The sequence below is a fragment of the Stylophora pistillata genome, chromosome 12 (assembly GCF_964205215.1).
Source record: "Stylophora pistillata chromosome 12, jaStyPist1.2, whole genome shotgun sequence".
NCBI lineage: Eukaryota > Metazoa > Cnidaria > Anthozoa > Scleractinia > Pocilloporidae > Stylophora > Stylophora pistillata.
Genome location: NC_142530.1, coordinates 18,914,720 through 18,937,500, shown reverse-complemented (window position 1 = coordinate 18,937,500; position 22,781 = coordinate 18,914,720). Strand labels below are relative to the sequence as shown.

Sequence of the window (22,781 nt, the reverse complement as noted above, 5' to 3'; positions counted from 1 at the left end):
CAAGCTTGTTCGGTCAAGGTGGTTGGATATTAGCCTCGTTATTTTTTTGCATTTTTTATTGACTTCGACTTCGTCTCGGTCCATAAAAATGCAAAAAGCAATAACTAGGCTAATGTCCAGCCGTGATCTTGACCTCACGCTTGGTTAATAACGCAAGCCATATATATTGCATCAATCAACGAGAAAAGTCGATGGAATGCATGTCGCTTCTTTTATGTAGTTTCATTGACTTCATCCAAGTCTAGAATTGAAGTCAACCGTTTACTTTTCCTTGGAACATGTGTTCACGACCTCATCATAATGAGTTTCGCTGCCTCCGCGATGAAGCAAGGATTGCGTCTTTCTCAGAACTGCTGTCACGTGTGTTGTCGTCTTACGTCATCTGTGGGAGGTCGGGGAATCCTCGCATAAAGGGTAACGCATGAGAAGTTCTGCTGGCGGTTTTCTGAGGCGGACGATGAAGGACAAATACTATTCAGTGGCAGCATGGAGTAAAGTGCTAGTGAGATCATTTTAGGGCATAAACGCATTCGTAAAAGCCATGTTTTAACCGGCATGCTGTCAAGGTTTCCATACCGTAGACTTGGTTCAAACCTCTTCTCCTGAGGCAAGGTGGTGTGGAAAAATGGTAGGTTTTACGTGTGCGTGTTATTTATTTGTTTTCGATGCTTTCGATGTTTTTTACTTAGGAGTGACAAGCATCCCATATCTCCTTATAACATCCCCCCCTGAATTATACCTTAAGGTCACGAGAATAAAGAAAATGATCACCAACTAATAAAGCTCTTGATTGCTAAACAGGCCGGATATGGATAGAGGAGTAAGGAAGTAAGTAGTGAGTAAGTAAAAGTTTTTTACACAGGGTAGCTCATTCAGCTCCAAGGCTGGTCTCCTTAGGGGCCCTGTATCTTAAAAACATTGATCAACACTTGCAATTTTCAGAAACTATAACATTCAGAAAGAGCCTGATAAAAATACAACAATAGAATTAAAGAAAATTAAGAGCCAAACAATACAATGCAAAATCACTTTTAAGGGTGGAAAAGAACTACATTTATTATCCGACTGCACTCCGTAAAGTACAAATAACGCCATAGACGAGTACAAATATCACGCGGTATTTGTACTCCAGAGAACCGGTTAGACAGGTTTTCTCGCGTCGCGCACGCGAAGAATTGAAGGAAATTTCTTCATTTATTGAAGAAAATAGAAACAGCAACACGACAACGCGCCAATTCCGTTCCGCTTCGCATACTTCTGTCACGCACTCCTCGTAAACAAACATCCGCGAAATTCGCCCGCGCTGAAATAACAATTTGGCGTGTTGGATAATGAATAACTTATTAAATGTTTTGTTGTGTAGTATCGCTGAGTATTTTAACTCGTTATTTGTATTTTGACTCGCCCTACGGGCTCGTCAAAATACCGCACAACTCGTAAAAATACTCAGCGATACTTCACAACAAAAAGTCCAATAAGATATATGTATTACAAGGGAAAAAAACTTTTGTCCGTAAAACCTTGTTTAACTTCCGTCAGTGACCAAGACAGCATTTCTCCTTACGATATCAATGCAATATGAAGCAGACAAGTGATGAGAATAAAGAAAAATATCAATAGGGGGTTTATTAGTTGATCCAATATCAAATTCTCCAAACTAATATCATAAGTGTATGGCAGACAGTAAGGAGAATTTCTTTTCAGATCTTGAGAGCGAAAGGGTTGAACTGTGACGTAGTTCCGGAAGCGACTTTTGCTTGGTTTGGAGAAAAAAAAAAACAGGACAAGAGTTTAACATTTGGTTTTCTGATGAGTAGCTCGTAGAACTGGCAGTTGTAAATGTAACAATCATGAAGCACAGATCGAAGTTAAAAATGTTTCCAACTCAGTACTGAGTGACGCTCGAGAATTTTTTTAATACCTTTATTATCTTTGCCAGCTCCCTTATGCTCTGATTCCTGTGTTGCATTTCACGGGAGATAAAGCCATCATGGGAACGTTTAAGAATGGAAGGTAAGTTAAACTGTCTCTTTGTATTGTTTCTATACTCTGGTTAGTACCATGCTGTACAATTTCCGCTGCGTAACAAATCCCGTAGGGTTTAATATAGAGCGCAGCTTTGAGGCATTTCCGCCATTCTGTAATAAATGCCGTAGAGAATTTACGCGTAAGTGTCAAGTGGGGCGCAAAAGTTGTTCTCAGTACATTATCCACAACCAGGTGGTGAGACAAGCTTTATCACCCGGAGGGTGTTACTTTGATGAAACTCTAAGTTTTCGTAAATAATTAAAGGGAAAATATGCGGCAGCTACCTCGGCCTTTGTATGATTACCCTCCAACGTCCAAGTGTTATTTCAGACAAACTAATGGTATTTTAAATTTTGAAAGAGTAGGATCAATGCTGACTGACTAGTACCAAAGTTTAAAATGAGAGCAATGACGGCCAATCCTTTTTTTAGATTAAGTTTTGCAGGTTCTTGGTTAGTAGAGGCAAGTTAAAAAAAAAGCGAGCGAAAATGCGTCACTTTTTCTCTCGCTCGCCACAAACAAACAAACTGAGAGGCTGGAATAGGTAGGACATTTAGCAACTTTTATTACTCGATACCGTTTGGACAATTTTTTTTTGGCTTTTCTAGTTTTTCATTGAAATCCATTTAATTCTCGTCCTTTTGTTTTTATCCCAAGGGTTATGCAGGGTGTAGCGTGGCTTTTATCCGTTGTTATAGGAATTAACATGTTTTTTGTCGCAGAGTATGTGGTGAGTTGTGATTTGAACCATCTCTACGATGTTAATATTTACCTTTACGACTTGCGTAATAATCTTAACTTCCAGGAAAACGTAAGAGAAGTCCGTTTATTGCGAATTATTTGCACTATATGACATTGTTTTTTTCCTACACTGTTTTAAAAATTGTCGAAAAATTATATAAAATAGTAAGCCAACTTTGAAATTTGTAAGCTCGAAGCCCTGATCCTGCTGTAAGATCAGTCGGGTTTCGTTTTGAAAAAACATGAGAGTTTAGATATGATATTTGTTTTAGATCTTTGCTCGTGGAATGTCCGTCGCTCTAATGCTTTTCTGCTGTCATTCTCTTTGTTGTCTTTCAGTCCGAAATATCACGTAACGCAGGCTACTATTTTCTAGTGGGATTGTACCTTCTTTTCTACGTCACTTTTCTTTTGTTATTGGTAAGTATCCTGTGCTTGGATTTCTTCACCCAGTTTTTAAGCTGAGGTTCAGTTTTCAATTCTTGTTTATCCTCATCGATTTTAGACTCCAACACCACCATTGTCTGTTCTTTTCACGTGACGCGCACTTTACCCCACCGGCGTTTGCTTTAATCGGAGCCACATTCCTTTCTTTAAGTGTAGCCAATCAGAGCGCGGCTCATATTTTTTGAGCCAGTCGCGCCAAGACTACTGGTCCAATCACAGCTCGTATTTTATCGGGTACCATAATTTCCGGCCGATTACCCGTTGGTGGGAGAGAGTGTACATTGCGTGACGAGATCAAATAACGGCTGTAAGGGAGACTTCATCAATTTGAGTCGCCCATCGTCTGCGATTTGGCCTTTTAACCACGCTTATCCGGTAAAAACAATTACCAATATATTATGGGCCACCTACTTAACAACAGTCTCCATTGGGAAGATTTTTATGGTGTATTGAAACAGTGCGAATAAAGAGTTTTAGTTTCAGTGTACCTACTCAATCAACCACGCCCCCTGAAGAAGAGATCTCCCTCACCGTCCATCTCTCACTTTGGACGGATGACGTAGTGTAGTGGCACGGCTGTTTCAAAACGCCCGCCAGTGGAAATTTAGTTCGCGCATGTCAGATTTACATTTTCAATTTGAAACCGCTGAAAATGTACGCTGAACGGCTAAACAAGAAAGAGCCCACTGATAACTAAGTCACAAAAAGTATATGCGCAAAGTCCAAGGAGATAGCCAACTTATGCGCACATATTGCTTTTTGCTTCTCTGGTTAATGTTCGCCTAGGAAATAATGCATGTGCGTGATAGTTAACCATGCGACGGCTGAAAGGCACCTTGTTTTGACGCGAAATGATTTATCACCTCTTAGAGGTCTTCTTATTTTCAGGTAAGATTCTGATTGATTCGAATACTTCTGTCAATAAAGAAACAACTCTGGCTTTATATCTCTCCTTTGCAGCAAGTTTCTGTACCGAGACGTTTTAATCCGAATTGTTTTGAGCAGTGTAATCCGCGATTACTTTTCACCACCGAAATAGTAAATATAGCGTCCATTTCCTCTTTGACCTCGAACAAATTCCCCTAAACTACGCCAATTTATCTTTTTGATACAATCATGCTCACCCATGGGCTAAGTAAAGAACACAAGATGTATGACAAACTGCGAAAATATCCACGACCACCTATTATGAGTAAGAAAGTCGCAGAACATGCATGTGATCTCCTTCCCAAAAAGTGTACGTTATCGATCTGTCACGGGAAGCTACAGAAATAATGAAAGGACGGACAAGACGTTTCTTTCGGTGGAAATTTCGATCACGATCAGGGACAATAAAACTTTTAATTATATGTTACTATTTTTTCTTTGATCTGGTGGGTAAATCGTTCTTCTTGGCATGATTCACATGGTTTTACTGCGAGTATTCCCTTCCTCTTCAAATTGAACGCACTCCTAGCAATAACACAAGATTGCAAATGTTCCCGCTCCCCTGAAAAACCGATCGAGAGAGATAAATAGACACCTTTTCCTGAAACAAGGTAAAAACCCAAAGGGTGTACCCTTCTGAAGCAATGAAAGGTCACAAAAAGGAATTTCGAAACATTTCTTGAGTCAATTTAGTATTGCGTTGCTTACGTCCAAGTTTAATTTGGTACTCGGTTCGATTAAAAAAAAAAAAAAAGTCTTTTTATAGGATTACACAATTACTGGTGAACCAGTAGGTTCCATTGTGGTCCTTGCAAACAAATAAAAGAAATGGTCTAAATTGAACATAACATCATTAACAACATCATTAAGAACCCCAACCGGCCGGAGGCAAACCAGTTGGCTATTTACAAGCGTGGCTAAGGATCTGAACTCGGGGCTACCGTGAAACAAATCCAGATTATACATTTAGATGGCTACCTTTAGTCTCTCTGAACATCGAAAAATATTGCAAAAAAAATTGCCGAATTTGTGGACAGCGACTTTAGAAGGCAAAAGACACGAGAACAGTTTTCTCTGCGCTGATAAGATGGAGATAATTTTTACAGCCTTTGGTGTCACAGTTCGTAAAGATGACCTTGACATGTTCCCTCCCAAGTTATGCCACAAGTGCTACAACTTGCTCTAATAAGAGGCACATGCCTTGCAATCAATGTGTGGCCTCCACACAAACGAACTGGAAACTGTAAGATCTGTAGTTTCTTAAAAGATCAACAGAAACCTGGTAAGAAGAGGAAGAGTAAACCTGGAGTAAAACTCAAAGAGGCTTCTGCAGGACCCATGGGTCGTCATATATGACGACTTCCCATTCGAAAATTCTTGTGGATGAGAGGATTGAATTCAAATGTACAACAGCATAATTTTGTTTGTTTTTTTTTTTATTTTACGTTAAGAGAAAGGAAAGTTTAATAAGAATGCGAATGGACAGGGCCTGAAAAAATATTGATAATAATAAAGGCTTTGTGATCTATTATTATAGGTTTATTTTGCGCTTGGATTCACCTTCTTGGATTTCATCAAGGTATGAAATGGTGTTTTGATATTCCATTAGCAAGAAAGTTAGCTATTTTTTCAAAATCTACTGGAGTAAACCTCTGGTATTAAACGATTGACGACTGTCACTTTTTTTTTTAATCACTGAGATTACTTCTCTGAGAATTTGAGCCTGTACGTTCAACTGGCTAACAGCACGGCGTAAATTGTGGTACTTTTGTAAGCTTTTGTTAAGAACGACAGACAGACTGCTCTGTTCATGTGCCATTTCGTTTGTTTTGAGCATTAAAAAAAAAAAAAAGAGATAATACGCATGTAATACACCTCGACTTACTGGTGAGTGTGAAAGGAAACCTGGTTATAACAGCCTGAGAACAAGCGCCGATCGTTGCGCCGAGCCATCACAGCGTTGGCAAATGCGCTGGCGTTTGACTGGTTTCCTCCTCCTCCTTCTCCTCCTCCTTCTCCCCTTCCCCCCCCCCTCCCCAAACTCCTCAAAAGGATACGCTGACTTCAACATGTGCGATTTGTGAATGTACAACGATATTTAACAGAGAATAGGTAGGAAAAAGAGTACCCTTCAAATTTTAATTTGTTTTTATTTTGGTTTTGGCAGTTTTTGAAAAGACCTGATGCGATTCAATACAGCATTCAAGAAGATGACAATACTATTTCCAATTGCATGTCACGCTGACGTTGTTCTGAGTTTGTTTGGCTGGGGGGGGGGGGGACGAAGCTATTAAAGGTTGTGTAATGTACTACTGAGGAGCGTGTAACTCGATCAGAAGGCCTCGTCACGCATTGTTATTTAATGTCATTTCACGATAAAGCCAGGCAATATTTTAAGATTAAAAGTAAGACAGAGATTTTAGAGACCATGTTAGGTAGTGCTATAATAAATATTAAGTATTAACAGCTTGGAGACAAACAAGGAAGAAACGCACACTTAATTGAATAGTTTTTTAACCAAGTAACAAGAGGGACAAACTTACCCACAAATGTTGCCTTGATTTTGAATTAATCCTTCTTCCAGTCCTTGATCGTGAACGCTACCGTGACAAAATGCATTCTTAGCCGTTAAGACAAAGTGCAATATAGTTTTTATTTTTTAATAAATTCTAATGTATACTGAATAAAGTTTATTCACGAAAGAGCTCAAAATGTTCAGACAGCAATACGTTTGGGACTTCTTCTTTGGGACGCCTATCCGAGAGGGAAGAGTGTTGGAGGGGCACAAGTTCGGTCATAAAAAAATTTTCAATTCATGTTAGGTCAGTAGATGGGTGAATGCTAAATATACAGACATTTTTAAAGGGTGCAAGGCGGCTGGTTTTCATCCTTCAAAAGCGTTTGCATTTTCATTTATCATTCCGCTGTGGAAAGGGCTTCATTCAAGGGACACAAGTTTGGTCCCGGAGAAATGTTTCTAAAACGTATGCATTTGTTAATCTCTCGAAAGGACACTTATATGTTGGAGGAATTTGTTGGTGGAACCTAATCTCTTACCCAGACCTTCCACGGCCACGCGGTTGTTTTAGTTACAGTTACACGGTCTAACCTAGGTACTGGATCAGGGGATACCTTCATTCACCAACTTTTGTCACCTTTATTCAGGGGAAAAGGAAACATTTTCTGGGTCCGAAAGCCCGCCTTTAATTTCCATGAAGAGGACACCTTAACCAATCAACATGTCACTGACGATTGAGTGAGCACTTCACGTGATACAGTAGTTTTATGTAAATGTACAACTAGTTGTTCCGGTTTGCGAAATCTACTCAGAGCACCGTCTTTTTAATTACTTGTTCCAATATATCAACAAGAGAAGACAGGGACTATCAACAAGAGAAGACAGGGACGGGGCTACTCCTTGTCGAGGATTTTAACATGGATGAAACGCCAAAGCGGTTCGGCGGACTTCTGTCCAGTCGCACTCTCGACTTAGTTCGACTTCTAAATAAAAACATGCCCATTTGGTCTTGCTTAAATACGCTTAAGTTTTTATTTTTGAAAACTCTTGATTATTAGCTGAACTCCTTCTTTGGCTCAAATTTCGCTTAAGTCTAGCTTTAATTTTTGTTAAAACCGCTCGGCTTATAGCTGAATAAATATACTGATGTACTTGTGAGAGTGCAGTGCTTGATAAACAATAATTTTCGTGTTTTGGACACTTTAGATAGGTACTTGGAATAACGCGTCCAGCGCATTCCAAGGCCTTTTTTTAGAGTTAGACAAACACAAACCAATCTCTATTTGCCTGGGTCCTGAGAATGTCTCCTTTAGGAAGTTTTACTGTTCTTAAAAAATTTCCAAAACAATCAGAGTCAATGAGCTACATCAGAGCTGTTTGAGTAATAAATTTATAATCAAAGTAAAGCACAAATAATTTTCCTTGAACGGTTTTCCGTAGCACGGAGTCAAATCACATACATAGACCCCTTCTCAATCCTGTTAATGCGACTGCTTATTTAGAAGAGCCATGTGTACTTTTGTCTTTTTTTATTTTAATTCTTCCTTTTAACCCTTTGAAGAGTGATTAACAGTTAACTTCTCCTTACAATGATGTTCTTGGATCAAACATTAAGGTCACGTGGATAAAGGAAATGATCCCAACCTAATGAAGCTCTTGATTGTTGAACCAAATTCTTCTTGTCAGCGCCTAAGGAAATATATGGAAAACGGTATGGAGAATACACATACTGATGTTAGGGTGTTAAAAGTTCAGTTGCAGCTAACTTACAAAGATCGTTACTACACATGATTCTAGCTTTTTTTCTTGTTGATAACACAAGAGAAACGCCAGCATCGAATAGAAAATAACGTGACACTTCAATGATAATACGCTTGAAGAAAGAAGTAATTGAATGTCACAGAACATTTTTATTCACTTTCCCGAAATAAAAATAAAATCATACGATCTCAACGGTCCCAAGTAGATACCTAACGACAAAAAAAAAAATTCTTCAGCCATGAAGCATCATATAGAGGTTATTACATGGCCGGTTGGGGATACGAATTTAACTTCGAGTGCTGTGTCTCTCACGAGTTCGCTTCGCTCATTGGTAAGAGATACTTTCAGTGCGAGAAGATAAAATTTGTATCCACAAGTGGCCATGTAATGTCTTGTTTATTTTATAGATACCTATGAAATTTCCACATAAAACAACTTTTTTTTTATTCATTATCAAAATAGCAAAATAGTGCAATTTGAATAGTCACCTGTCGAAAATACTTCTCACAAAAATGCTATGAAACTCGGATACAAAGTTATAAAGGAGAAATAAAGACAATAATACTTATATTTTCGGTTCCAAAAGTTCAACATTCTAATGAAGAAGAGAAAGAATCTGTAATGAGTCTCTTGTAATTGGCTTATCATGTTAGTAACTATGGCGACACCAATATCCTCATACGTGATAGATAAAAATAGTATCTTCACCGCGCGATGAAGACATGAGTTTTTAGTAAAAAAAAAAATCCTGGTATTTCATCAGTATCTATATAATAAATAAAGTTTAATTGTAAGATTTTGATGCTCGAAAATAAACTTTTCCAATTTCTCACAGTGTTCCTGCCGAAATGGGATTAGCGGTTAAAACTCAGTAGAAGAGATGGTCCATGAAATGGACGTTTTAAACAATTTGCTGCTCGTGATGATAAAATTGCAGTGTTATTTTAAAAATAAGCCTAAACTTATTGTGCTGTGGGATGACACGACAAACAATCAAGCGGCTTCCTTGATATAACAAAAGGCTGAGTGAAACAATGACGAGCTATAGGTGGTTTGCAACCAATCTCTAGAGACACAGGTAACTGTGGTGCCGTGACGGTGGAGTGTATTACAAGACGATTTGATTTTCAGTTTTCAACTGAGTTAATAATGTGAATTGGCCATCGTAAATAGTTTCTGAACTCTTCACGATGGGTGGCGAGGGCTAACGCTCTTTTGAAAGTTAGCCATCTGTTAGAGCGAAGAAACTATGTACGGTGCCCAATTTACCTCATCAGCTTAGTCGATGAAACCCAATTAATAACAGTCTCTTTGAAATGTATGAAAGCGATCCTCCCAGTAATGAATCCTACTTATGTAGTAATGGAAATATGACCTGAAAAAAATTCAGGCCACTACAGGATTTGAACCCATGACCTTCGTCTGGTGACAATTCTTGGAATATTGCTCATCGTTAACGTTTTCCTCTTTCTCTTTGTTGCAGTCTCGAGAAGTAGACAGGAAAAATCCCAAGGCGGTGAAAAAAGCAAATATGTATTATTTCATTGAATCAGGTAATAAATTCCCCTAATTCGATGGTTTATATTGTTGATTTATATTTTCAACCACGGAATAAGGGACATCAATATTCCACCATGATTTCATTTTTTTAGTGATGGAATACATCTTACGGCTTTGTCTGAGAATCGTATCGAGGCGTGCACGAAAGATGAATACCATGTTAGTATCCTTAGTAACAGCTGTCGTATCAACCAATCACACGCAAGACAGAAAACAATCGTGACTTTTGCAGCCGCGTTTTCCCGCGCTTTTAACAGTTTTAATACTAGTTCTCTTTCGTTGATTATGATTTTAGCCTTTGCACTGGGTTTGCTTTTTCGAAAAGGTCTTTAGTTTTGCTTATGATAAGTTTCTAAGGTGATAGAAGTGTTCCACACCAACGAGATCACCGCAGTACTAAAGAACCTCTCAATCAATCAAATTGCCTTAGTTTTGGTTTTTGAGGCTGTATACATGTACAAGCTCACAATCGAAACAATTCCATTCCTGGATTAATTTCAACACTGTTTCAGTCCGACTATGTCTGTGGGAGCCGTGGTAGTTGCTTGTTTACAGTAATATACGATGTCATCATATGTAACCTTCTCCTCTTTTCTTTTTTCCTTCCGGCCATTGTACTGTTCGTGTCATTAATCATCAACATATTCGTGGTCGCAGTATTTCTTAGAGTAAGCCTTTTTGTTTTTACTAGTGGTTGTTCCAGAAATTGATGAAAACATTACCAAGTAATCCTCGTTTTACGTCCCAATCGAATTGCGCAAGAAGGGCTCAAACAATTTAGGCAATTACACAAGCAAAAGAAAAGCAAAACACTAGAAGAAAGGGAAAGAGGCGGGGCATCTTGTGGATCGAAGGTCTCATTCTCATTTTTTCTTTTTTTCATTTGTAGGCATTTTATAAAAGGACGTATGGAGAAGTGGTAAGTAAGATTTTTTAGCACATTCACAGGTCAACATTCGCAGGTCAACCCCACACACCCCAGCATCAGTACTCATTTTCTCCATACTGTTCTCTATGCATTTTCTAAGGTGCTGACAAGGAGAGCTTGTTTAACAATCAGGAGCTTCCTTAGTTTGCGATCATTTCCTTTATTCTCGCAACCTTAATGTTTCATTTTGGAATGGTATTGTAAGGAGAAATTAGATGCTGGTCACTCTTCGTCTAACTGCGAAATTTGTCTATTTGTTACCTGGCAGCAGCAGTGGGTCGAAACTAAAGCTATAAATAAAATCTAAGTTAACCAAGATGAACAAATTATAAACAGAAAAAAGAGTACAAGCCAAGCAAAATGGAAAAACTATCTACAGTGACAACTGCAATAGCGAATAAGTGGAATATTTCTAAAACAGAGAACTGTGCCGAGCGCGACTGTGGATAAACTTACTTAAAAAAGCGATCATGCGTAAAACGAAACTGGCTTATTTCAAAAGGAGCGCGAAATAACGTGCGGTATGAGAAACGTGCAAAAAAGGTGTAACTGACGAGGAAAAACGCTAACAAACTTACTTATCGCTCGTTTTTACCTGTCTATGTAAACTTAAAAAAGTACTAACAAAGAAGTTATGAAAACGTAAAACAAGAAATAAGTACGAATTACACTAAAAACAATTAGCAAACGCGTATCCCTTTCATTCCCAAGATCTGAGTGATAATTCTCCATACTGTCTGTATTGCAACTCTTATAGTGTTAGTTGGAAGAATTTGGTATTTGATCAACTAACAATCCCCCCCTCCCTAACAGACACTTTTCGTTATTTTCATCACTTAGCTGCTTGATATCATTGTGAGTACCTTCCCTTTTACTTTCAATATTCTCGTGTTACCACATTTCTTAATGAAAACTCTGACAATCTTTTTCTTTTCAGTATCACAAATGCCTTAATCGCAGCATAAGCCAAGCTGACATATTTGATGTGGACAAGATCGGAGATCCTAAAGTAAGAATCTTGGAACAATTTTGTTAATTTTTCAAATACAAACATTAGGTAGACTTTTGGTGAAAGTGTTTCTTGATTGATCTGTCAAATTTAATCTCTAAACTCAGAAAATATCGAACTCTTATTTCTCTATGTTTATCAAATATAGCCATCGACGGAGACCTTTTCAAAGGGGTAAGAACTATTGGTGTACTAATAAGTAAGACATTAGTTGAAGTTGTTAATTGTAGCGATTAGTTTATACCAAAACAGTGGATAGCGTTAAAGGTGCGCTCGGATTGGCCGCTTGAACTCCGACTATTCTTTGTTATTCACCCCGAGCAACGTGGGTGGAGTGTGCGCCAGAAAATATTGCAATCTTTGCAGGAATAAGTGAGTTAAAATCATCTTTTTGTGCTATGTTATCTAAATGATTTGATATTTTCTAAAAGAAATGTTCACCTCAGTATAGGTGGCTAGCGGTGCATATCTACTTTGACGCATTGCGGCTGGTTAAATACTCCACTACTAACCACCCACACTTCGTTCGGTGGAAAGTCGTTAATTATTGCAGTGTAGTGGTGATCGTTTTAAAATCCTGTCCGTGTATCTTTTCAGGGTGTCTTTCTCGGATGCATGTTTCGAAAAGCAGCGTTGTATATTTGGGGCATTGGAATTCTTGCAGCTGGTCAAAGTTCTACAATACATACATACGTTAGTTGACCACTCCCCATAGGGGCTTTTCAGGGCCAATTCCCACCCCTCCCACTCCTGGGGAGGACATCCACAACACGTTAATCTCGTGCGTGAATCCGGCGCTCTAACCAACTGAGCTAACCGGGAGGCACTATGAGGGCGAGCGTTTGATTCATAAAAAAATAAAACACGTTTGCGTTTTGTGAGTTTGTCTGTTTGTTTTTGGAGCTTTATGCTTAGCATGGCGCACAAAGGAAAGGTGAAAGTGTCCATCGTGTTTCTTGAGCGTTAGAGTAAGCACTCAGAAAGGCTACCGTCAATGTGGTCAATCCTCAAAAAATATCGTCCTTTTGATCTAAAAATAGGTCATATTTAGGATAACTGCGCTTTTGACAATCACAGGTAAGAAAATTTCTCATGGAACCGATCAACTATCAAAAAGAAAGTTTAAACGAATAAACTGCTTTTAAGCGCGGGAAAAGGCGAATGACCCTGTTGCAGTAGGTGTTATTTTTTAATCTGTTTGGTTGTGGGGTTGGCGTCAGTTTTTTCAACCAATCACATGGCGAAGTCAACAAAAACCAAACGATTCCTTCAATAACCTTGGACCTTCAATTGGAACTCATCTTAAGGGCTCTTTCGTCGAATTTGCTCTCGCCTTCTTCTGCTGAAAGCTAATGGCATCATTTTTTTTTCCAGTTTGCTATGGAGGTAGGAAGCGATTTTTACCACATTAAACTTGGAATAACTTGTGCTTGCCCGCATGTCAACGATTGTTGATAATTCCTTGAGAAGAGAAAACCTTTTGATTTGATTTATGCACTGCAGGGATTCTTGAAGATCTCTTGGGCAAGATGGAAGCGAGTGTTATTTACCAGATCGATCGCCATTGCTCCAACCCTTATTGTGGCTTTTAAGGAAGGAGTCCAGGATCTGACTGGAATTAATGATTTCCTTAATGTGCTACAGAGTTTGGGTTGCAGGTAAGTTGTGGCTGAGATAGTTTCGAGCCGCATTTGCGATATTATCAATCTTACCATGAAGGAAACCTTTAAATTGTTGCTTTGTCAGGGTAGAAAACCTACGTCAAGGATACTTACGGATGGAAAAGAACTCCACTACAATTGAAAACACAAGGGTCCGAAAAACTATTTTTAACCCTTGAACTGCCCCTGAGTGACCAAGACAGAATTTCTCCTTACAATATCAGTACAGTATGAAGCAGACTAGTGATGAGAATAAAGACAAATATCAATAAGGATTTATTAGTTGATCCAATACCAAATTTTCCGAACTAATATCATAAGAATTGTGAGGCAGATAATACAGAGAACTTCTTTTGAGATCTTAGGGATGAAATGGTTGAACTGTGACGTGGTTCCGGTAGCAACTTTTGTTTGGTTTGGAGAAAAAAGAAAGTGATTCAGCATCTAGATTTCTGATGAGTAAATCGCAGAACAGGAAGCTTTTAATCAGTAGAAGCACCGATGGCAGTCAAAAATGTTTCCAACTATAGAATGACGCTCGTGAACTTTGTTAAGCTGAGGACTTTTTCTTATCTTGCCAGCTCTCTTTTTCTCTGATTCCTGTGTTGCATTTTACGGGATATAAAGCCATTATGGGAACGTTTAAGAATGGAAGGTATGCTAAACTGTCTCTAAGTTGTATTGTTTCTATGCGTTGTTGAATACTATGCTGTACCATTTCCACCGTGTAAAAGATCCCGTAGGGTCTAATCTAGAGCGCGGCCTTGAGGGCCATTCGTTAATAAATGCTGTGGAAAATTTACTTGTAAGTGTCAGGTGGGGCGCAAAAATTGTTCTCAGTACACTATCCAGCACGAGGTGGTGAGACAAGCCTATCATCCGGAGGGTGTTACTTTGATGAAACTCTGAGTTCTCGTAAGCAATTGAAGGGAAAATATGTGGCAGCTAATTCGGCCTTAGTGTGGTTACCCTCCAACGTCCGTGTTGTTTTTGACGAGATGGTGGTATTTTAAATTTTGAAGGAATTAGGTCAATGCTGACTGACTTCTACCAGCGTTTTAAATGAGAACAATTATAGCCAATCCTTTTTTTGAATTAAGCTTTGCGGGTTCTTGGTTTGTGGAGGTAATTAGGAAAAAAGCGCACGAAAATGCGTCACTTTCTCTCTCGTTCGTCACAAACAAACAAACTGAGAGCATAGAATAAGACATTTAGCGATTTTTATCATCGGATACCATTTGGACTGTATTTCTTTTTGGCTCTTCTAGTTTTTCATTAAAATCCATTTAAATGTCGTCCTGTTGTTTTCATCCCTGGGGTGATGCAAGGTGTAGCGTGGTTTTTATCCGTTGTAGTTATTGGGATCAATATGGTTTTTTTGTCTCAGAGTATGTGGTGAATTTTGATTTGACCCATCTCTATGATATTAATATTTATCTCATTTATGACTTGCGTAATATTAACTTCCAGGCAAACTTCAGAGAAGTAGAACAACTAACGGCGACTGATGAATGACCATTTTCTCCAACTGGCTTTGCTTCAAGTCCGATAATAGGTGCTTGAACCTTTCCCTCACCCCTCTTGGATTCAAACTAAATTGATAACTATGTAAATTGATAACTATGCAAAAAGGATAAAGGATAATGATAATGATAACCCTTGAAGAGATCATTGAGGAGATAATGGATATTGGCGCTGATAAAGCTTTAGATTCTGGTGACGGGGATGGCGTTCGACCTAGGAAGCCGAGTAAACAACTGGATCAAGAAGGCGTTCTCCTCGAAAGGCTTCGCCGACTCAAGAATGAGAGATCAGGCTATCTTTCTACAGTTAGTGCCAGGAGAAACGAAATTGATGCGCTGTTATCCAGCGAGGAAAACGTTGATCTCGTAAAGGAAAAGTTGCCCGGTTTCCTAGCTGCTGTTGACAGGTTTAAAGAAGCTCATGTAGTCTATTCGTTGAATCTTCAGGATGACGTTAGCGTAGCAAGATGTCAAGAGCAGTTAAATTCAGAGTCTTCGCGGGCCGACCTCTTTTATCAAAGAACTCAACAGTGGATAAAAGGATCAGAGGAGCTTCTCAGGTTGAACTCTCAGGTCAATCCTGAGGATTCAGCGAGTTAGATCGGTTCTCGGGGCACAACTAAATACTCGTCAAAGAAATCACAACGTTCGAGTCATAGCGGTTCAAACAGGAGTGGTACGTCATCCTCAGTGTTCGCACGAGCAAAGGAAGCGGCGCGTATTGCTGAGCTCGAAGCGGAGGTGGCTGCACTAGAGAAACGACGATTGTTAGAGGAGCAAAGGTTACTTTTGCAGCGAGAACAGGAACGTCTTACACTTGAAACCGAACTCGCTAAGTCTAAAGCTAAAGAAAGAGTGTTATCTTCAGTTATGGAAGCTGTTCCGCGTCCATTTGTGCCGAATCCGATATACTTAGAGTCCAAGAAGGGTGAGGGAAAGGTTCAAGCACCTATTATCGGACTTGAAGAAAATGGTCATTCATCAGTCGCTCTTTGTTGTTCTACCCTAAATCCCGAAGCAGCAGAATGGCATCATCCTTCGCTAGGAATTAACAGGAATGAACGTGCTAACGAGTATGAATACTCTGGTGCGTCGACATCACCAAGTGAGAGGGCCTTTCACGAAATGCTAGGGCTGCATCACCGTCAAAACGCGCTGCAACAACAGCAGAACAAAATCGTGGAAATGATTGCGACTCAGCAGAAGAAAAGCAGTCTTCCCTAGCAAAGGGTTCCTATCTTCGATGGTGATCCAATGGACTATGGCGCCTTTGTGAGAGCCTTTGAAAACCTCATTGAGTCTAGAACCTCGAGTGGTACTGAGAGGTTGTATTACCTTGAACAGTTTACTAGTGGTGATGTTAAAGAATTAGTTCGATCGTGCCATCACCTTCCACCTGAAAGGGGTTATCAGGAAGCCCGATGGCTGATAGAAAAGAAATTTGGTGACGATTATCGCATTGTGACTGCCTATGAAACCAAAGCGTTAAACTGGCCCGAAGTGAGAGCTGAGGACAGTGCCTCTCTGGACAAGTTCTCCATCATTCTCATGAGATGCAAAAACGCTATGAAATGCAACAAATACCGGACCAAGCTCGAGCAGCCTGACACCATACAAAAGCTCGTCATGAAGTTGCCATTCAATTTACGAACAACGTGGCGCCGTTTAGCCGATAATGTAATAGAAACTGAGAGAAGATCTGTTACGTTCAGTGACCTTGCCGAATTCGTAGATAATGAAGCAAGGGTAATCGCCAATCCCGTATTCGGAAAGATTACTGAAGACACAAAGCCCAAGAATGAACGGAGGGATAAGCAGAATAGATCCGGTAGAGGTAGAACAAGTCTTGCTACGCAAGTAGGCGATCTCCAGAGCCCACCTCTTCGTGCGCCACCCTCTGGATCAACTCATCCTACCGAGGACGTCTTATGCTCCTTCTGCAATTCCGGGCACGCCCTAGACGCCTGCGAGGCCCTTAGATGCCTCCCGTATCCAGAACGGATTCGGTTCTTGAAATTAAAGCGCCTCTGTTTTGGTTGTTTGTCCTCCAATCATATGTTGAAGGAATGCCCGGAAAAGAAAACATGTACGGTTGCCAACTGCACGAAGAAACATCCAACAATTCTTCATAAGAACATTGCGCCAAGGATTCGACTAACTGGCATTCCTTCCGCTAGTACCTCGCTGCAGGAGGAGTCCCCTCGCGTTCGTAACGGAATGGTTAATCTAGACCGCTCAAGAATAGGCATGGCTGCGGTTCCAGTCAAAGTTTGGTTCAAATCCATAGGTCCTCCTGTGATTACCTACGCATTTTTGGACAGCGGTAGCTCCTCCTCATTTTTCACGGAGTCCTTGATGAGACAGCTGGGGGTAAATGGTACCCGAAATCAGATTTCCCTAACAACTTTGGAAGAGAAAGACAGTCATTGACAGCTTCGTTGTGAAAGGTCTTGTCAAATCGGATTTGGACGAAAATGTGTCTATCAAGTTGCCAGCACTTTATACGAGACCAGAAATACCCGTTTCAAAGGACGACATACCCACTCAGGGTGACATTGACCGGTGGCCACACTTGTGCGGAGTATGTCTACCTGAAGTTGATGCCGAAATAGGCCTCCTCGTAGCCTGTGATGTCCCTGCGGTATTTGATCCTTTGGAAGTGAAGCACAGTAAAAACGGCGGTCCCTGTGCTTCCCGAACAAGTATGGGATGGGTGGTTAACGGTCCTTTAGGGCGGTTTCGCAAGGGTTCACGCACTCCCAGTTTCCTTATCAAGGCTCACCCTGAATTTCATCAGATGGTGAATAATTTCTACGACAGTGGTTTAAGTGAATCCAGCGCTGATGACAAACCTGAAATGTCATCAGAAGAGCTTCGTTTCCTCAGCGAGTTGGAGCGTACCATAGTCTTGAGAGATAGTCACTATGAAATGGCGCTACCTTTGAAAGTTCGCGAAGCACCAGCGCCGAACAACAAACCGCAGGTCGAACAACGCGCTCACTGGCTAAGGAGGAAACTTCAGCGTAACAAGGACTTGTACGACGACTACAAGTGTTTCATGGCGGACATCGAATCGATGTTTTACCAAGTCAGGGTATCTGAGGCGGACTGCTCCTATCTTCGCTTCCTCTGGTGGCCCGATGGCAACTTGGAGAGTAGCCTCGAGGAGTACCAAATGGTTGTACACCTGTTCGGTGCAGCCTCGTCTCCATCATGTTCGAACTTTGCCTTGTGCAAGACAGCTGAAGACAACAGCCAATATTTCCCAGAGGCAGTTCTGAGCACGGTAAAAAACAACTTTTAAGTAGATGATTGTCTCAGGGCCCTACCTTCAGTCGAAGAGGCTTCACAGCACGCGAGGGACCTACGGTTACTACTCTCAAAAGGCGGGTTTAGGCTGACAAAGTGGATCAGCAATAGTCGCAGGGTTCTCGAAACCATCCCCGAAGCCGAGCGCGCCAAAGAAGTGAAAAGTCTTGACCTTAGTAAGGATGACCTCCCAGTCGAGAGAGCTCTCGGTGTTAAATGGTGCGTGGAGACAGACGCCTTTGGATTCAAAGTGGATGTTAAGCTCAAACCGCCCACACGGCGAGGAATTCTTTCGATTGTCGGTTCTGTTTACGATCCCCTCGGCCTTGCCGCACCCTTTGTGTTACCGGCCAAACGGTTGCTTCAGGACCTATGTCGAGTCAAGCTGAATTGGGATGATCCTATTTCTCAAGAGCACAGGGCACGCTGGGAGCGATGGATGGCCGATCTTCCTAAACTATCACAGTTTTCCGTCGATCGCTGTGTTAAACCAGCTGGTTTCGACTACATCTCTTCAAACCAGCTGCACCATTTCTGTGATGTCTCAGAGAGCGGTTTCGGATCGGTTTCCTACCTGCGTCTAGTTAATGGCGAGGGTGCTGTCCACTGTTCTTTTCTGTGTGCCAAGTCACGTGTGGCGCCCCTAAAGACGATTACAATCCCGCGCTTTGAGTTGTCTGCCGCAACAATCTCCATCAAGCAGGACAAGGTGGTCTTGAAGACAGAATTAGAGATACCAATTAGTTCCCAGTCCGTCTTCTGGACAGATAGTACTGCAGTATTACGTTACGTGAAGAACGAAACAAGGCGATTCCACACTTCTGTAGTCAATCGTTTCGCACTCATTCGTGATGGCTCTGAACCCCATCAGTGGAACCATGTGAGTGGTGACATGAATCCCGTCGACGACGTCTCTCGAGGATTGACAGCCGACGTCTTCCTTAGTCAGCGGCGTTGGTTAATGGGGCCGGAATACCTTTGGAAGCCCGAACACATGTGGCCAATGCAGACCGAGGCATTTAACAACGTCCTCGATGGAGATCCTGAAGTAAAGGCGGATGTTAAGGTGTGCATGTCCTCACTAGTCAAGCAAAGCTGTCCACTGTTGCGTTATTTCCAGAAATGTTCTTCCTGGTTCCGCCTAAAGAAAATTGTTGCCTGGCTCCTGCGCTATCGGGAAAGACTTCTGAATGCGAGTAAAAACAAAGGTTTAGACCGCGATATTCCGAAGAACATCACCCTTGAAGAGATCGAGAGAGCAGAGAAAGAGATTCTGAGGCATGTACAGAGAAGAGCCTTCCCCGAGGAGTTCAACCATCCCGAAAAACCAGTTAAGAAGAGTAGTCGCCTCTACAAGCTTGACTCAATCGTTATGGATGGGCTTTTGCGCGTTGGTGGCCGGCTGCGTAAAGCATCATTACCCGCGGAATCAAAGCACCAGATTATTCTTCCGAAAGAAGATCACGTTACCAGAGTGATTATCGACGATTACCACAGGGCATGCGGCCATTCTGGGACAGAGCACGTTCTAGCTTCCATTAGGCAGAAATTCTGGATCACCCAAGGAAGTTCAGCCGTGAAAAGTGTTCTGGGGAAGTCTGTAAGTTGCCGTCGCCGCCAGGCACCACTTTGCCAACAGAAGATGGCCGATTTACCAGGAGATCGCGTGCTGGCCGAGAAGCCACCTTTTACATCAGTGGGCGTAGATTATTTTGGCCCATTCCAAGTCCGTCTTGGGCGGAGTCTCGAAAAGAGGTATGGTGTGATCTTCACATGTCTAGCAATCCGTGCCGTGCGCCTCGAAATTTCACATGGCCTAGGTACGGACTCGTTCCTATTGGCTTTGCGACGTTTCATTGCAAGAAGAGGCCAAGTGAAGCAGATCTACTCGGATAACGGATCAAACGTAATTGGTGGTGAGAAGGAGGTGCTTGACGCTATTTCGGATTGGAATCAGGAAAAGATACACAATTCCCTGTTACAAAAGGACATCAAATGGTACTTCAACCCTCCCTATGGTTCCCACTTTGGAGGTATTTGGGAGAGATGCATCCGGACCGTTTGGAAGATTCTACAAGCGCTGCTGCGAGAGCAAACTACGTACGGCGAAAGCCTGGCCACTTTAATGTGCGAAGTGGAGAGTATCATGAACAGCCGACCCATTACCACTGTATCCAGCGATCCGAACGACAATGAGTCCTTGACGCCTAACCACTTGTTGTGGCTCAATTCGGAAGTCTCCTTACCCCCCGGTCTATTCAAGAGAGAAGATTCTCTGTCGCGTCGTCGATGGAAGCAAGTGCAATATTTAGCGGACATCTTCTGGAAGAGATGGAGTAGGGAATACCTTCCCCTTTTGCAACTTAAACAAAAGTGGGTGCACCCAAAGAGGAACTTGGCCGTTGGTGATATCGTTCTGGTCGCATCTGAGTCGCATCGCAATTCCTGGCCGCTTGGCAGAGCTGTTGAAACCTTCCCCGACAAAGGAGGCTTTGTTCGCCGGGTGAAAGTGTTCGCAAAGACAGCTGTCTACGAAAGACCCGTCGACAAGCTCTGTCTTTTGGTTGAAAACGAATGTCCTGAGAACACTAAAAACTGAGAAACATTTAGTTAATTTGTACTTAGCCTTTAATTAACCTTGTTCGCTAAGTAGACTTCATGGAGTGCACTGATACTTAAGGTTTAGCAGTAGTTTATTGTAATTCATTAGATGTAAGTGACTCGCTTGGTACAATCTCGCACTTAGGGGGCCGGGATGTAGAATTTAGCATTCTTTGCATTCTATTTCAGTTTATTAGCATTCCCTCGGGAATACGTTTTGTTTTTCTTTCCCGCGTCCGCTATAATTTACATGTTGTAATATTTTAGCTTTTTAGTTTCATCGTTGATTTCACCGAGAGAACATCTGGTTTAGTTGCCCTTTTTTCGCGGCCTACAGCGCCGATACAATTTCAAACCTCTTCCTCTATCGAGCGTTTGAAATCATTGCTGTAAGCGGCCACGAAAGGACACGCCTTTTGGCAGTTACACCGCTCATTGCGACTTATTTGCCCAAAACATAGTTAGTAGAGGGGACTAACTAACTATGCCCAAAATAGCCTTTTTTATCATACACTGTTTTGAAAATTCTCGAAAAATTATATCAAATAGCAGGCCAACTTTGAAATTTGTAAGCTTGGAGCCCTGTTCTTGCTGGACGATCGGTTGGGTTTCGTTGATTCTAAATGTGCTATTTGTTCCAGATCTTTGCTTGTCGCTCTAATGCTTCTCTGCTGTCATTTTCTCTGTTGTTTTTCAGTCTAAAATACCACGTAACGTATATACTAGTTGGATTGTACCTTCTTTTCTAGGTCACTTTTCTTTTGTTATTGGTTAGTATCTAGTACTTGGATTTCTATACCCTGGTTTTAAACTGAAGTTTTCATTTTTTTATTGATCCTCATCAATTTTAGTCTTCTCAGTTCTCTTAAGAAATGGTTAGCGTGCAAAAAAACTCAAAAAAAAAAAACTCAAATTGACTTTATTATTATTTTTTTTTAAATTAAAAAAATAAAGGCTTTTGTAGCCCGCAGTTAGCAAAGCTATTCTAGGCGGACTACCTAAACAGACACTGTATAGGCTCTCACACATACGCACACACACACACACACACACACACACACACACACACACACACACACGCAACAGTGAAATAAATAAATAAATGAGCAAATAAAAATAAATCATAAATAATAGTAGTGATAATCATGTTAAAGGTTTTAACTGAGCCAGTCATACAAGGGAGTTTTTAACAGGTCAAAGAGAAAGCTAATCAGTTGAAATACAAATATAAGCTAGAAAGGTCAAGGTAGCGCAAGTCAACATTCGTCTCCTCAATTTCAAGAATTTTCAAAAGCAAGTGACTAAGCTCATGTTTAAAAGGTGCTTTCCTTAGCTTACGAATTTCAGGGGGAATGCCATTCCATAGCTTCGCACCAACTCTAGAAAAGGAAAACAACTGATGAATTGTTCTCGCCTGTTTTATATAAAAGCTTCCGGCTACTGAGAAACGAGTAGAGTAGGAATGAACCTGTTCAGAGTGAGTAAAAAGTTCAGAAATATTGGGAGGAGCACAGCGATTTTTGATGTCATGTAACAGAGAGGCAACCAATTTGAAGTAAAGCATTTTTATCGGTAGAATTCCCGAACGACTAAAAAGAGGAGCACTGTGAGATGTATAATCGGGAAAGTACATTAGACGAAGAACCCGCTTTTGTAAAATAACGATTTCTTTAGGTGAGTATTCGCGGCTTGGCCCCAAGCAACGAGACCACAGGAAATATACGGCTCAATGAGCGAGCGGTAAATGTTTATAAGAGAAGTGAGCGGT

At 41.0% G+C, this 22,781-nt stretch overlaps 2 protein-coding genes and 1 long non-coding RNA gene across 3 annotated transcripts; all 3 read left to right on the top strand.

Annotated features, from left to right (window-relative positions):
- The first annotated feature begins 2,688 nt into the window (after nt 1-2,688).
- LOC148719096 (uncharacterized) lies at nt 2,689-5,918 on the top strand. Its single transcript, XR_015993964.1, has 3 exons — nt 2,689-2,758; nt 3,109-3,189; nt 5,681-5,918. It is a non-coding gene; the product is annotated as an uncharacterized LOC148719096 (long non-coding RNA).
- Nucleotides 5,919-10,501: 4,583 nt separating this feature from the next.
- Nucleotides 10,502-15,069, top strand: LOC148719095 (natural resistance-associated macrophage protein 2-like). Its single transcript, XM_088740065.1, has 8 exons — nt 10,502-10,519; nt 10,872-10,901; nt 11,848-11,919; nt 12,517-12,612; nt 13,423-13,577; nt 13,666-13,732; nt 14,162-14,235; nt 15,051-15,069. The coding sequence occupies exons 1-8, from the start codon at nt 10,502-10,504 to the stop codon at nt 15,067-15,069; spliced, it is 531 nt and encodes a 176-aa protein (XP_088596191.1).
- Nucleotides 15,070-16,357: 1,288 nt separating this feature from the next.
- LOC111345671 (uncharacterized) lies at nt 16,358-21,011 on the top strand. The gene is made up of 3 exons (XM_088740064.1): nt 16,358-17,473; nt 17,517-18,389; nt 18,510-21,011. The coding sequence occupies exons 1-3, from the start codon at nt 16,358-16,360 to the stop codon at nt 21,009-21,011; spliced, it is 4,491 nt and encodes a 1,496-aa protein (XP_088596190.1).
- The last annotated feature ends 1,770 nt before the right edge of the window (nt 21,012-22,781 follow it).

Excerpts from the sequence above, each read along its gene's own strand:
- LOC148719095 (XM_088740065.1), top strand. Across the intron at positions 11,920-12,516 it reads ACAAGATCGGAGATCCTAAA|GGTGTCTTTCTCGGATGCAT; the intron begins GTAAGAATCTTG and ends GTATCTTTTCAG. Across the intron at positions 13,578-13,665 it reads CTACAGAGTTTGGGTTGCAG|GGTAGAAAACCTACGTCAAG; the intron begins GTAAGTTGTGGC and ends TTGCTTTGTCAG.
- LOC111345671 (XM_088740064.1), top strand. The coding sequence starts at position 16,358 with ATGGACTATGGCGCCTTTGTGAGAGCCTTTGAAAACCTCATTGAGTCT. Across the intron at positions 17,474-17,516 it reads CCTTGATGAGACAGCTGGGG|AGAAAGACAGTCATTGACAG; the intron begins GTAAATGGTACC and ends CAACTTTGGAAG. Across the intron at positions 18,390-18,509 it reads CAGAGGCAGTTCTGAGCACG|TGGATCAGCAATAGTCGCAG; the intron begins GTAAAAAACAAC and ends AGGCTGACAAAG.